Source organism: Polypterus senegalus, chromosome 7 (genome assembly GCF_016835505.1).
Source record: "Polypterus senegalus isolate Bchr_013 chromosome 7, ASM1683550v1, whole genome shotgun sequence".
Taxonomy (NCBI): domain Eukaryota; kingdom Metazoa; phylum Chordata; class Cladistia; order Polypteriformes; family Polypteridae; genus Polypterus; species Polypterus senegalus.
Window position 1 is genome coordinate 185,661,676 of NC_053160.1, and position 12,579 is coordinate 185,674,254.

General features: G+C 38.5%; 1 protein-coding gene across 1 annotated transcript in view; it reads right to left on the bottom strand.

Annotated features, from left to right (window-relative positions):
- Nucleotides 1-12,579, bottom strand: part of rad23b (RAD23 homolog B, nucleotide excision repair protein) — a 68,667-nt gene that overhangs the window by 25,810 nt on the left and 30,278 nt on the right. Inside the window, exons 3-5 of the mRNA XM_039759719.1 lie at nt 9,578-9,657; nt 5,499-5,686; nt 2,621-2,673 (exon numbers count right to left, since the gene is read on the bottom strand). Of these exons, the coding sequence (XP_039615653.1) occupies nt 2,621-2,673; nt 5,499-5,686; nt 9,578-9,657 (321 nt within the window). The remainder of the gene's footprint in view (nt 1-2,620; nt 2,674-5,498; nt 5,687-9,577; nt 9,658-12,579) is intronic.

The window sequence follows — 12,579 nt, forward strand, 5'->3', positions numbered from 1 at the left end:
AGAACCTTGTTTCAAATACACTACTACAGCTACAGATTTGGGCACGGATGTTACAAGCCATAAGAAGCAGCGTCTCTCATGGGTACTGAGGCATTAAAACTGGATTGCTGTGAAATAGAAAAGGGGGAAAAAAAAAAAAAAACGCTTGGTCGGATGAATCCAGGCTCCATTTTTATTGTGCCAAGAACATTATCAGAATTTGGCACAAATGACTTGAGTCTATGAAGCCATCCTATTTGGTGTCCAGAGTACAGGCTGGTATTGGCACTGTGATGGTGTGGAGAATGCTGTCCTAGCATTAATAAGTGCTCCCAATACCCAATCAGCAGAAACAGTGCAATGCTGTCATTTCTGCATTATACAACATTTCTGAACACTTCTCACAACATGTTGTAAAACACATACTGTCCTAAAGGTCAAAGCAGGGGCAGTACACAATACTAGATTTGTACAACTAATAAACTGGCACCTCATTGTAGGCTGTGGTGTATTACAGGCAGCCAAAGGGATGACGGAGTTAAAGATAAAAGCAAATGAATCAGTTCTGTCAAATACTGCAAAGTAGTCTGGTGGCAATAACATTTGAGTGTATTTTTCAAGTTCTTCATATAAGCAGATCACTCTTTGAATGCTTGCTTGAACATTGTTGCTGTTCAAATTCACTAATTCTTGGCTCAGCTGCAATAGTTGCAAATGGTAAGTTTTTTTATTTTGCAAACTGAATTAAATATACATTTTCTTATTGTGATTCAAATATCTAGATATAGCAATTTCTGTCCCAAGTAATTTTTGTATCATATAATTAATGCTGGACATTTTAATAAATGTACATAGTATTGGTTTCATGCCACTGACTGTAACCAAGTCACTCGTCAGAGTCAAGTTCCTCAAAGATAGTAAAGAGCTGAATATTTTTCACCATACTGGTCAACTGCAATGATATTTTCAAAAAGCATTGGAAATTAAATTTAACTCTCTTGAATAATGTTCAAGAAAACAATACACCTAAATTTTGAAACAGTGAACATTTAGAACATCTACTATAAAACAGAACACTCAAGTCTGAGTGTCCAGGCCCCCTAAGCAATCTGACTGGTCAGTTTGGTTTTGGTGACGCAACCAAAGAGGAAATGCGATTGTGAGACAAACAAGGAGGAGAAACAGAATGGGAGGCAGGTGGAGAGTCACCTTCAAAGACCATTGGTATAAAAGCAGGCAGGATGTGAGAACGGCACCTTAAAAGTAATTACAAAGTCTGAGAATCAGGCTATGCGGGAACGCAATCGAGAGAAGGAGAGCTGGTGAAAAGATGGTCATGTTAAACCAAAAGAAAGAAAACATAGGGCAGAAGACAGAGGAGAGGTTGGGAGCATACATTGATACACTAATTTTCAGACTGTAACCAAGTCACATTTGTCAGTGACAACTTCCTCAAAGATAGTAAAAAACTGAATATTTTCACCATACTGGTCAATTGCAATTATACTTTCAAAATCTCTAAGCACGGGAAATTTAATGAACAATACTTTATTAAAGGACACATTCAAGTATTCAATTTAAAAACAGATATCTATAGCTACTGTTAGAAAATGACAGTGCAGCAATATTGGACAATTTAAGATTCAGCACTGCTATATCATAAGACTTAATAAAAAATTATTTCTAATTTATTTCTATTTAAACTGATTCTGCGCAGCAACTAACAGTACTATTTGGCTAATCAGTTAGTTGGTTATTATTTAAACAGGGATTTTAAAAATATGTTTGTGTATAAGCATTTTATTAGAAAATAAAATCGATTTCATTCTTGTATAAGGCCCTCTTTCATATCAATAGTAGAAGTACGGTGTAAAACTACATTTACCAAAAAGTAAATGTAAAAGTAAATATAAAAAGCAATATTATTTAGTTACTAGCTTTAATATCTAGCTTAACACTTTCAAGGCTGTTGCTGACATCAATGGATAGAAGGCTGAATGCATTGTTAAACATTGACAAAAGTTTTGAGAGTATTGTTTGACTTTTATTCACTAGATGGCAGCAAAGTTATCTAAATGAACCAAGTGTGATATAGTCACAGACCTTCCAAGTTTCCAAAAACAAGTAAAATACTATTTATAAAGTAAAACCGAGATCAACTGTAAAAAAAGTTATTTTACTATACCATTGGAACAATACTATACGGCAGTGTTTCTTAACCTTTTTTTCTTGCAGCCAAAACTTGCCTTTCTTAGTGCCTTCAAGGCCCTTGGTAATCATCAGATCGGGGATTGGGGTGGGATTGGGTGGATGGGGGGTTTCCCTTGCAGAATCGTTGCTGATGATCACAGCAGAGCAATGTGGATTACATAAGCTGTCCGTGGCGACCCACTGTGAGACACTTCGCAAACCGTATGCGACTTTTTCCCATTTAATACAATGGCGAGTCATGGAATAGCACGAACCAAAGGTGGCAACCCTGTAACCAATTTTGGGTCATAACCCATAGATAAACTATGCCTTAAGATAACTAGTTCTGTTAAGAGAATACCACTACAGAGTATTTGCGGACTTAAACTTATACTAAAACGAAATAATCAATTGATATATGACAGGTATTCAAGGCTGTCAATTTACTTACCGAGTGCAGATGTAGCCTCTTCAAATATGTTTACATTTGTAGGACTTGATGTACTGTAATAGAAATTATATAAAATGACATTACTAAAAGCTGTCTACATTGTGTTAGTTATTATTCATCACTTGCTTCATAATATTCAGTTTATTAATTGCCAGATTGGAGACTGTGGGAATTACAAAGACATGAGGAGTACAGTTTGAAGGTGGCCAAAACTAATTTTCACACCCTGATACATGTATAACGGTATAAAAAATTTAATATAGGCAATTTTTATCTCCAGTGACATTTTATATAAAAAAGAAAATATACAAAACATTTTACTTTATCAGAATAGTGAAAAGCACTCATTTACTCTCATCAATAGTAGAAGATAAATTAAATATGATGGACTCTACAGGATCAACTTCCTTTGTTATGTATTAAAAATTGACCCAATTAAAGCAAAATTTAATACATTGAACCAATCAAAAGAAAACCTATTTCATGCTTGACAGATGTACTTGGTGTTTCAGATCAAAGACCAGTTAGCTAACATGTTGAAGTCCGAGAGAGTAATTTCATGTTATATTTACCACATTCATTTTACCAAAGACATTTATATCAAAAATGCAAAAACTTAAATTTTTTGTCACTTAAGCTGTGTTTTTAAGTCCCAGATTTCCAATATAACTCCACGGCCATGAACATACTATACCAACAGGTAGACAACAGTGAATTTTACCAGCTCCATGTAATTAAATGATTTTAATATCCACAGGTGAACTCTGCAGTCTGATATCAAATTTAATTTATTAGAGTGACCTGCACTGCGAGTGGATGTAGAGCCTCTGTGTTTTTCCCAGTTGACGGTGGGGTCTGTCAGGGGTCTGTTCTGCTCCTACTCTGTTTAATGCTTGCATGGACGGGGTATTGGGCAGGGTCATGGGTTCCAGCAACTGTGGGGCATCTGTTGGTGAAGAGAGATTCACTGATCTTGACTTTGCCGACGATGCTGTGATCTTCGTAGAGTCAATAGAGGCTCTGATCGAGGTTCTCGAGAGAGAGGGTCCTGATTAAAACCAAAGAGCCAGGCCTTTAATGACCTCTTCGGCACGGCCATCAGCAGTGTGTCTGTCTGCGGAGAGTGTCGACCTCATCGAGAGGTTTACTTTCCTTAGCAATGACATTCATGACTCTGGTGACTCTTCCTGTGAAGTCAGTAGATGGATTGGGAGAACATGGGGGGGTCATGAGGTCGCTGGAAAGGGATGTGTGGCGCTCCCGATATCTCATTAAAAGGTTGAAGGTCCAAGTCTTCAGAGTCCTGGTGCTTCCTGTCTTGCTATATGGTTGCGAGACATGGACGCTAACCAGTGACCTGAGAAGAAGACTGGACTCCTTTGGTACTGTGTTGCCCCAGAAAATCCTTGGGTACCGCTGGTTTGACTTTGTGTTGCTCATGGAGTGCAGAATGAGGCACATTACCTGTATTGTTAGGGAGCATCAGTTATGGCACTACGGCCATGTGGCACAATTCCCCCAAGCGTGATCCAGCTCGTAGGATCCTCAATGTTGAGGACCTGAGTGGCTGGACCAGGCCAAGGGGTCGCCCATGTAACACCTGGCTGCGGCAGATAGACGGTCATTTCCGGAGGGTGGGTCTGGACCGCGTGTCTGCCTGGGGGGGTTGTTGCCAACCGGGATTCTGAGCGGTTTTGCAGTGTGGTGGGTATGGCAACATGCTGTACCAGTGCATGCTCTCCCAACTTGACTAGACCTGCACTGTGACCGATTAATGGCTGGTTTCTCAAGTTTGAAAATGTCTTGAGAAAAGTAAGGGGGCAATTACAATAAAAACTGGAGTGAAGCATGAAGGTACAGCACTGAAGTAAAAGGTATTACACTACAGGGGGTCCCCAGCTTCAATCCTGGAGGGCCACAGCGATGGCAAGATTTTAATTCAGGCCCAATTGCTTAATTAGATACCAACTTCCATTATTGGCAAAAATTATTAATGAAGCACTACAGTTAGGAACAAACTGATAGTGTGCTTCTTTTGTGGTAGATCATTATGGGCACAACTTTATTTTGTAGAACAGATGCTGGGCGATATAAATATACACATATAAAACAGATTGACATAACTAAACATTGGAAAAGTCACTCTTTTCTGGTACAGCTGTTACCTAGATGGCCACCTCATTCATGCTTGTGAATCCGAGATGTTTCTTGGGCATGCTCGGAGGACCACTGATATTTAGTTTCCATCCCGATTTCTTATCTTAATATTTTAGTCATTAGTCATGTAGGTTAGCTAAATTAATTAATCTATTCATAAAGCATAATCATAGAGATTAATTATCACTCCATATGCAGACATGTCAACTAGTGTGTATTGTACGTGAAGTTGGAACCTTTAGAACATAGAAAGAAATAAATAGTACACTGCACATTTTAAAGCAGAAATGATACAAAAATTACAAAAAAGTGAAGCATTTTCAAAATGAGGCATTTTAAAATTGAAGACGAGGCTCTTGACCAATGAAAGAGGGGGAGGTGGGTCTTCCTTGTATTCGTTTAACAATATGTTAAAAATACATGTGTTTTGAATGTTGCAGTATATGACTAATTAATTGATATGTAGATTGTTCAACTTGAGTAACTTGAGGTAACAGATAAAAAACACAAGTATTTACAGATAAGTGCAGCATTTTTCATAACCTATTGTGTGTGTTTGTTTTTAAAATTTTATTTTATTTCAAAAATATATGTTAACTTATTTTTAGTTCTTTATTATTTTGTCAGCCGTTACAAGCTGTTTGTGCAGTGTCAGCTGAAGCCCACACTTCAATATGTCCTGTATCATATGTGGGTTAACTGCATCTTCCCATGCCTATACCTGACTGATGAAGGTGGTGTAGAGGTAGCTGGTTTCTCCTCCGCTTTCTCAGTACTTTTTTCCTCTTTTGCAGTGCTACTAGATTTTGTCTCAGAAGGTGCTGGGTCAGCAGATGCAGCTGGGGCAGGCGTTGAAACACTGGTACTGCTGGTGGCAGGAGCAGTCTGAGCTGGTTGTGCTGGTTTTGGCTAAAAAAAAAAATAAATAAATAAATCGTGTGGATAAATATAGATTACATAATACAAGTGCGAAATTTAGGCCTAGTTGTTTCTGTCTGAATATGAACAGTGATTAGCCAACTGAGTACAGGAGAGTGTACAGGCTAATTGGATGCTGGGTTACAGAGCACAATGTGTGAAATACCAATCAGGGAAGTATACAAAAAAAAAGTTAAGATTTACTCTGCAATGCTGTGTGGTGTTTTGGTTTTATGACATTAGGAGCTGATCCCAAGCCCAGATAAATGGGAGGGCTGGTATCAGGATGGATATCTGCCAATAAAAAAAAAACAACAAAAAAAAAAAAAAACACACCAAAACCTCTATTGCAAAAGTCTAGTTCAAAGAAAAAAAGAAAAAAAAAAGGGGGGGGGACACAACCCCACCCCCTAACACACACGTTAAAATGGGAATATCAGCATAAGAAGGGGAAGAACAGAAAGTCTGGGCTGACTACCCAAATGTGGCCATTGGTGCCACGGCCCACCTGCCAAGTTGTTTGCCTGCCTATGGTAAAGTCATCCCTGATGGAGGATCACAGGAATCATGGGAAAGAGGGGTCCTTTCATCAGAGCAACGTTTCAGCCGTGGCATGGCCAAATGGGGAGGCAGCTAGATGGATGAGGTCTCCAGGACTCTAAAAATATCCAAACCTAATTATGTCAATTATGTCATCTACTGTTAAACCGTAATTCTAAAATTTTTATTATTATGCTGTCTTAAGGAATTGTTCTGTTGTGTATATTGTATTGTATTGACCCCCTACTTTTGACACCCACTGCACACCCAACCTACCTGGAAAGGGTCTCTCTTTGAACTGCCTTTCCGAGGTTTCTTCCATTTTTCCCTACAAGGTTTTTATTGGGAGTTTTTCCTTGTCTTCTCAGAGAGTCAAGGCTGGGGGGCTGTCAAAAGGCAGGGCCTGTTAAAGCCCATTGCGGCAATTCCTGTGTGATTTTGGGCTATACAAAAATAAACTGTATTGTATTGTATTGTATTGTACTACAATTACTCCAGAACCACATGGAGTAATGTTATGGAGTGGCACAGCTATGGAGTAAAGCACAGCTGCTATGAGGTAAAAATCAGCTAAATCTTTTCAGTTAAAGGAAAAAGAGATCAATAAGAAAGTGAAGACGAAAGTGTTGAAGATCGTTTGGGGACAGTACGGCAGATACTCATGGCCTTTAAAATGAGTTCTTCAATTACAACATAAATAGAAGCCGATTAAAAGTTAAAAAACATGGCACAGCTCTGTTAGGTACAAATGTTACAGACGTCTTTACACAGAAAGCCATAGATACCTATGCTTGTCAACATGGTTCTTGTATATGTGCAAACAATGGCATACAATTGGGGTGCCACTTGAATCTCTAACATAGGTTAAAAATTCTGGGGACTTCAGGTACATTGCTACATGAGGCACATACTGTTAGTAACACCACCTTTACTTTGCTATTTTCAGAATAAATTATTTACTAAACTCTCAAAACAGACTAAAAACTGCTTTCCAAAACTGAAAACGTTTCTCATTTATACTTCTTGCAGTGTCAAACACAGTACTAGAAAAGCAGCAAGCATTTATATTTTGCACAATCTTGTTTTAAAATCTCGTGCGAATACAGTAAGAGGTCCTTAAAAAGAAGCCTCTTAACTCTGGGCACACAAGCACAATGTCTACTGGGTATATCTGGCCGCTAACACATAACCTGCTCCTACAAACAGTCAATCATGTGGCTGCAACTCAGAATGTGCAGTGAACAGACAGTTATAGAATAGTTGTTGCTTGAATAAAAACTGCAATGGGCAAAAAGCATAATCTAAGAGTTTAACTGTGGTTTGACTGCTAGACATGGTGGTTCCAACATATCAAAAACTGCTGCTCTTTTCAGATTTTCATGCAATATCATCTTGAGTTTACAGAAAAAAGGGAAAAAAAAAAACAAAAACATCCACTGAATAGCAATTTTGTAGGTTAAAAACATCATCAATGAGAGGGGTCAGATTAGCCAAACTTATCCAAGTTGCAGAATGTCTAGAAATACCCAAATATCAATTTAGAGCAAAGGTAAGCAGAGGAGTATTAATAAAAGCACAGCACACTGGATCTTGAAGAAGAGTGGCTAAAGAGGCAGAAAGCCAGGTTTCACTACTGTACACTAATCAAAGGGATAGTGGACAGGTGATCAGCAAAATTAGACAATTAAAGACTGGAAAAATGCTACTTAGCCTGAAGAATTTCATTTTCTGCCATGATTTGCAGAGTGTAGAGTGAAAGAAGGATGGAGCTATGGTTCTGTTCTGACTTGGGACAATATAACAAAGTGTAAAAGGTACAAAAATAAGAAACTTCACACAGAATTAATGTGCCATTACACAAAACACACACCAGTCTCGGTTTACTTTAACAGCTTAGATGGTCCTCACAGATGAAGTGACAAAACAGGGTCACAGGAATAAGGAGTAGCAGGCAACACCGCAGGAGCTACATGAGGCTTATAAGCCAGCATGGATGAAAATCCCAAAGGAGTGTTTCTAGCTTCTTGAGGAGTCCATGCCTCAAACAATGCAAGCTGTTCTGAAGGCAAGAAGTGGTCCTATCCAGTATTACATGGGTTTATTTAATAAAGCAGTCACATGAGCACAGCTGCACTGGCCCCAGTCAGCCAACATATGGTTTTGATAGACTGCTAGTTTGTTTTTTTTTTTACGACTGGAAAGAAACTACAGCACCAAGCTTTTGGCTCCAGTATGAAATTTTCAGCTCCACTGTATGCTAACTTTTCTAAGTTTCAGTTAATCACTCAGTTATCTTTTATGTATGTTATTTTTTTGTAGGAGTCTTTAGATGAAAGCACCTGCTACTTAATAATAATGAACCATTCTCTGATCGCTACGACTAAACATTCCATTACTAGCACTGAACAACAAAAACTTATACGTACCCCAGTTTGGCAATTATTTTGGCTCCCTCTCCGCCCAAGGTTATATTTATTGCTTAATGTTGCCAGATTAATGACCCTAAAGACCCAATCTACTTCAAGCAGGATCAATAATGAGCAAAGAAACTGGACTTGATACTACTGTCTTTGTTGGCACCAAGGGTGAAGCATCTGTGTGAAACATGTTCGACAAGTAATGTTGCCAGGGTTTTGTTTTTTTTTTTGCCCTGCTCAATATTCCCATAGTGCTATACTTTAGTACACTACCACTTTCTCTAGAATCACATCAGCTTGTGCACAGGGACAATCTGAAACCTGCTGTCACCTAAGGTATAAACAAGCCTTCACGTGCACTTACCAGAAGATGTTTATATACTGGAGACACACACAACACTGACCAGCTTCAACCAACCAAAAAGGAAGGCACTACTTAAAAATATGCATCTGAATTGGAATGGGTCGCTCTCGCTCAATTTACAAAAGCCATTTTTTTTTTCAGTGATCATAAAAAAATCATCTAACCTAAGATAAGCTGTTAGAAATTATTTACGAAAACAAGATAGCCATCTCAAAAAATCCCATAATGCCAAACACCGTCCTGAGAAATTGAGTTATAAAATTTTCTACTCGTGTAATCAAACTGTACGGCACAATTAAATTGAAGTCTAGATATAAATGTGGAAGCCCTACTACACATATGGAAATACTTGATGCAGATACAACTATGAAATCTAAAACAAAAGATACTTGGGAGACAGAAATAACTAAATACATTTGATTACATACACTGCCATCTTTAGGAATACAAATGTACTGACCACACAAAGGGAACGCGTTTCTTTCATTGCATTACGATAAAACAATTTTAAATTGAACACATAAGAAAAATGTTTGGGGTTATTTCTGTACTGAGCCTTACCTTTGTTACCATAACCACCACAAAGTTTTTTTCATCAATTTTATATTCCTTGAGAGCAGTGTCATCATTAAGAATTTTACCTGCAAAACAAAGAAAAGGTGGAAACAGGTATCACTACAAAATGAACCAATGAAATGGTAAAATTCATATAAAACATAATAAACTTATACACAATATAATCCAATCTAACCACATAATCAAGTCATTTTGTATATACAAGTATGTGCAATAAGCTCTGTTATTGGTAAGCAGCTTGATTGGCAGCTGGCTGTCCAGTGGGATGGTGGAAACTGCTGCTTACAATTCCCAGTATCCTATGTACGAGGTGTGGCAGAAAAGTAATGAGACTGATTTTTTATTTACCAAAGTTTTTCTTTTTTTCAAACATCAATGTTCTCTTTCAAAGTAGTTCCCTTGGGCAGCTACACACCGATGGAGACGTTGTTCCCACTGTTGGTAGCAGCGCTGGAAGTCTTCAACCGGTATGGTCTTCAGCATGTCCGTTACACTCTTTTGAATGTTTTCTAAAGTCCCGAAATGACGTCCTTTGAGGACATTTTTCAGTTTAGGAAAAAGGAAAAAGTCACACGGACTGAGGTCAGGTGAATAAGGGGGCTGGGGAACCACAGGAATGCGTTTTTTCGATTGTCCTTCTGCTCAATTGTGAGGTTTTTCGGCACCATTTTGGCACAGACCTTTCACATGTGCAAATGTTCAGTCAAAATTTGATGAGCGGTAAATCTGTTCAAATTTAATTGTTCACTCAACATTCTTAATGTTAAATGACGGTCTGATCTCTCAAGAGTGTTCACACGTTCGATATTTTCATTGGTTTTCGAAGTTGAAGGCCTCCCTGAAAACTTGAGCTCGGGATAAAGAATGTTCCCCATAGGCCTGTTTTAACTTTTCAAACGTCACACTTGCTGATTCTCCAAGCTTAACAAAAAATGTAATGGCACAACGTTGCTCCAAATTCCACTGTTCCATTTTGCGTGACGCACAACCAAAAACACAACTTCGCTAATAGCAGTCACAAAAATCATGTAATTAACGGAAGGAGTTGAAACTCGCACTGAGCTATGGGAGGGTACTGATACACGTGCTCTATCAAGGACAACAGCGCAGCGTTGCCAGATCGCTTGCAGTTTTGCCAGTCTCGTTACTTTTCTGCCACACCTCGTATGTGTCCAAGCCGTGTCATCTCGGGGAAGGGGAGATGACTCTCTCAGCAATCCCATAATAAATGCAGGAAATCTCTGGTAGGATCAATGGTAAAAGTGATTTTTTTTTTGTGCTGTCAGGAGGCATTTTTGCAGTTCCATAAGGTACAGCATCACTACTGCACGTACTGTATCAGAGGTTCTGTTTAAATTTAAAATTTCAAAACAATTTAAAGTACAGCAAGATTGCATGACTATCATTTTAATACAAAGATTAAAAGTTTTTTCTGTAAAATCAGTAATAGAGCATTACACATCTTTCTTATTTTTGCATTAATATAAAATTCAGTGCAGGTTCCTTGGATTACAAATAGCAGCAGGAACAGGACTCATTTGTAAGCCAAGGTCCATTTGTATATGCTTCTGAACCATTTGCCGCCTTTGCATTTGCTGTGAAGGTCATCATAGTTTGTCCTTAGACAAGAGGTGCATGAGCTAAGCTATATAGCTAAGGTGACAAATGTATGGCTTAATATAAACTAAAACCTTCAAACAACAAGCACCTGCTTTCCTCTCTCATCAGAAATAATGGAGAACAACTACTATGCAGTTGGGCTCATGCAAATGTGACCTGGCACCCTCAGCTAACCAAAAATGCATCCTGCCTTCAGTTTACCAATTTCAAAATGTCTTTTTGCCAGTAGATGGTGGCATTTCCACATTCACTACATGCAAATGCTGAAGGCCGTGCTTAAGGAGAAAAGCAAGATCACAGTTACTATTTTTTGTGAAAGTAAAATACAAACTGAACAAGCTTTTGGTACGAGCTAGACCACTGCAGGATGACATTCTATCAGAAAACACAAATATACAAACTATCTGCAGACAGAATTTAGAATAATACACAGTGTTCGCTGGGATGTGGCAGACAACTGTAATATTCAAAAAAAACCAGCACGCTGAACCCAAGACACAGGAATTGTAAATCAGCAACTCCAAGTACCAAACCAATGGAGAGTAAATCACAGCACACACAATGCAATACCTTTGAGTTAACACACAGGATCAACTTTTCTGGGTAGGCATGCGTATACTAAATTGATCCTGTAGCGACGGACATATTAACGTCAACAGCATAATGCGCTAGTCAAAGTAGGGAATCATGCATGACTTTTATGAAGAAAATTAACTTTGCACATTCTGCCTTAAATTGCTGGGACAGGCTTACCTTTGTAATGTTATGCCACTGTGCCGATGTACCCGGCCTTCATTCCAAAAGCTAGATCCCCGCCTGAATGTGCACATCTCTCATGAACAAGAGTATTTTCGAGAATCTATTTATTTTTACAATATTTTAGCCAAAATACAAGCGTTTAGGACATTGTCAGCATACAGACAGCAATCAGAGATTTTATAGGGACGCTTGGATGTTGTTTGTCGCTGTTAAAGCAGTGCCGAATGTATCGGCATTTTTGTGATCTTTGCACAGTAATCCCTCCACGATCGCGGGGGTTGCGTTCCAGATCCCCCCGCCATAGATGAAAATCCGCGTAGTAGAAACCATATGTTTGTATGGTTATTTTTATATATTTTAAGCCCTTATAAACTCTCCCACACTGTTAACATTATTAGAGCCCTCTAGACATGAAATAACACCCTTTAGTCAAAAGTTTAAACTGTGCTCCATGACAAGACAGAGATGACAGTTCTTTCTCACAATTAAAAGAATGCAAACATATCTTCTCTTCATAGGAGCGCCGTCAGGAGCAGAGAATGTCAGTGAGAGAGAGCGAGATAAAAGCAAACAATCAAAAAATCAATAGGGCTGTCGGGCTGTTAAGT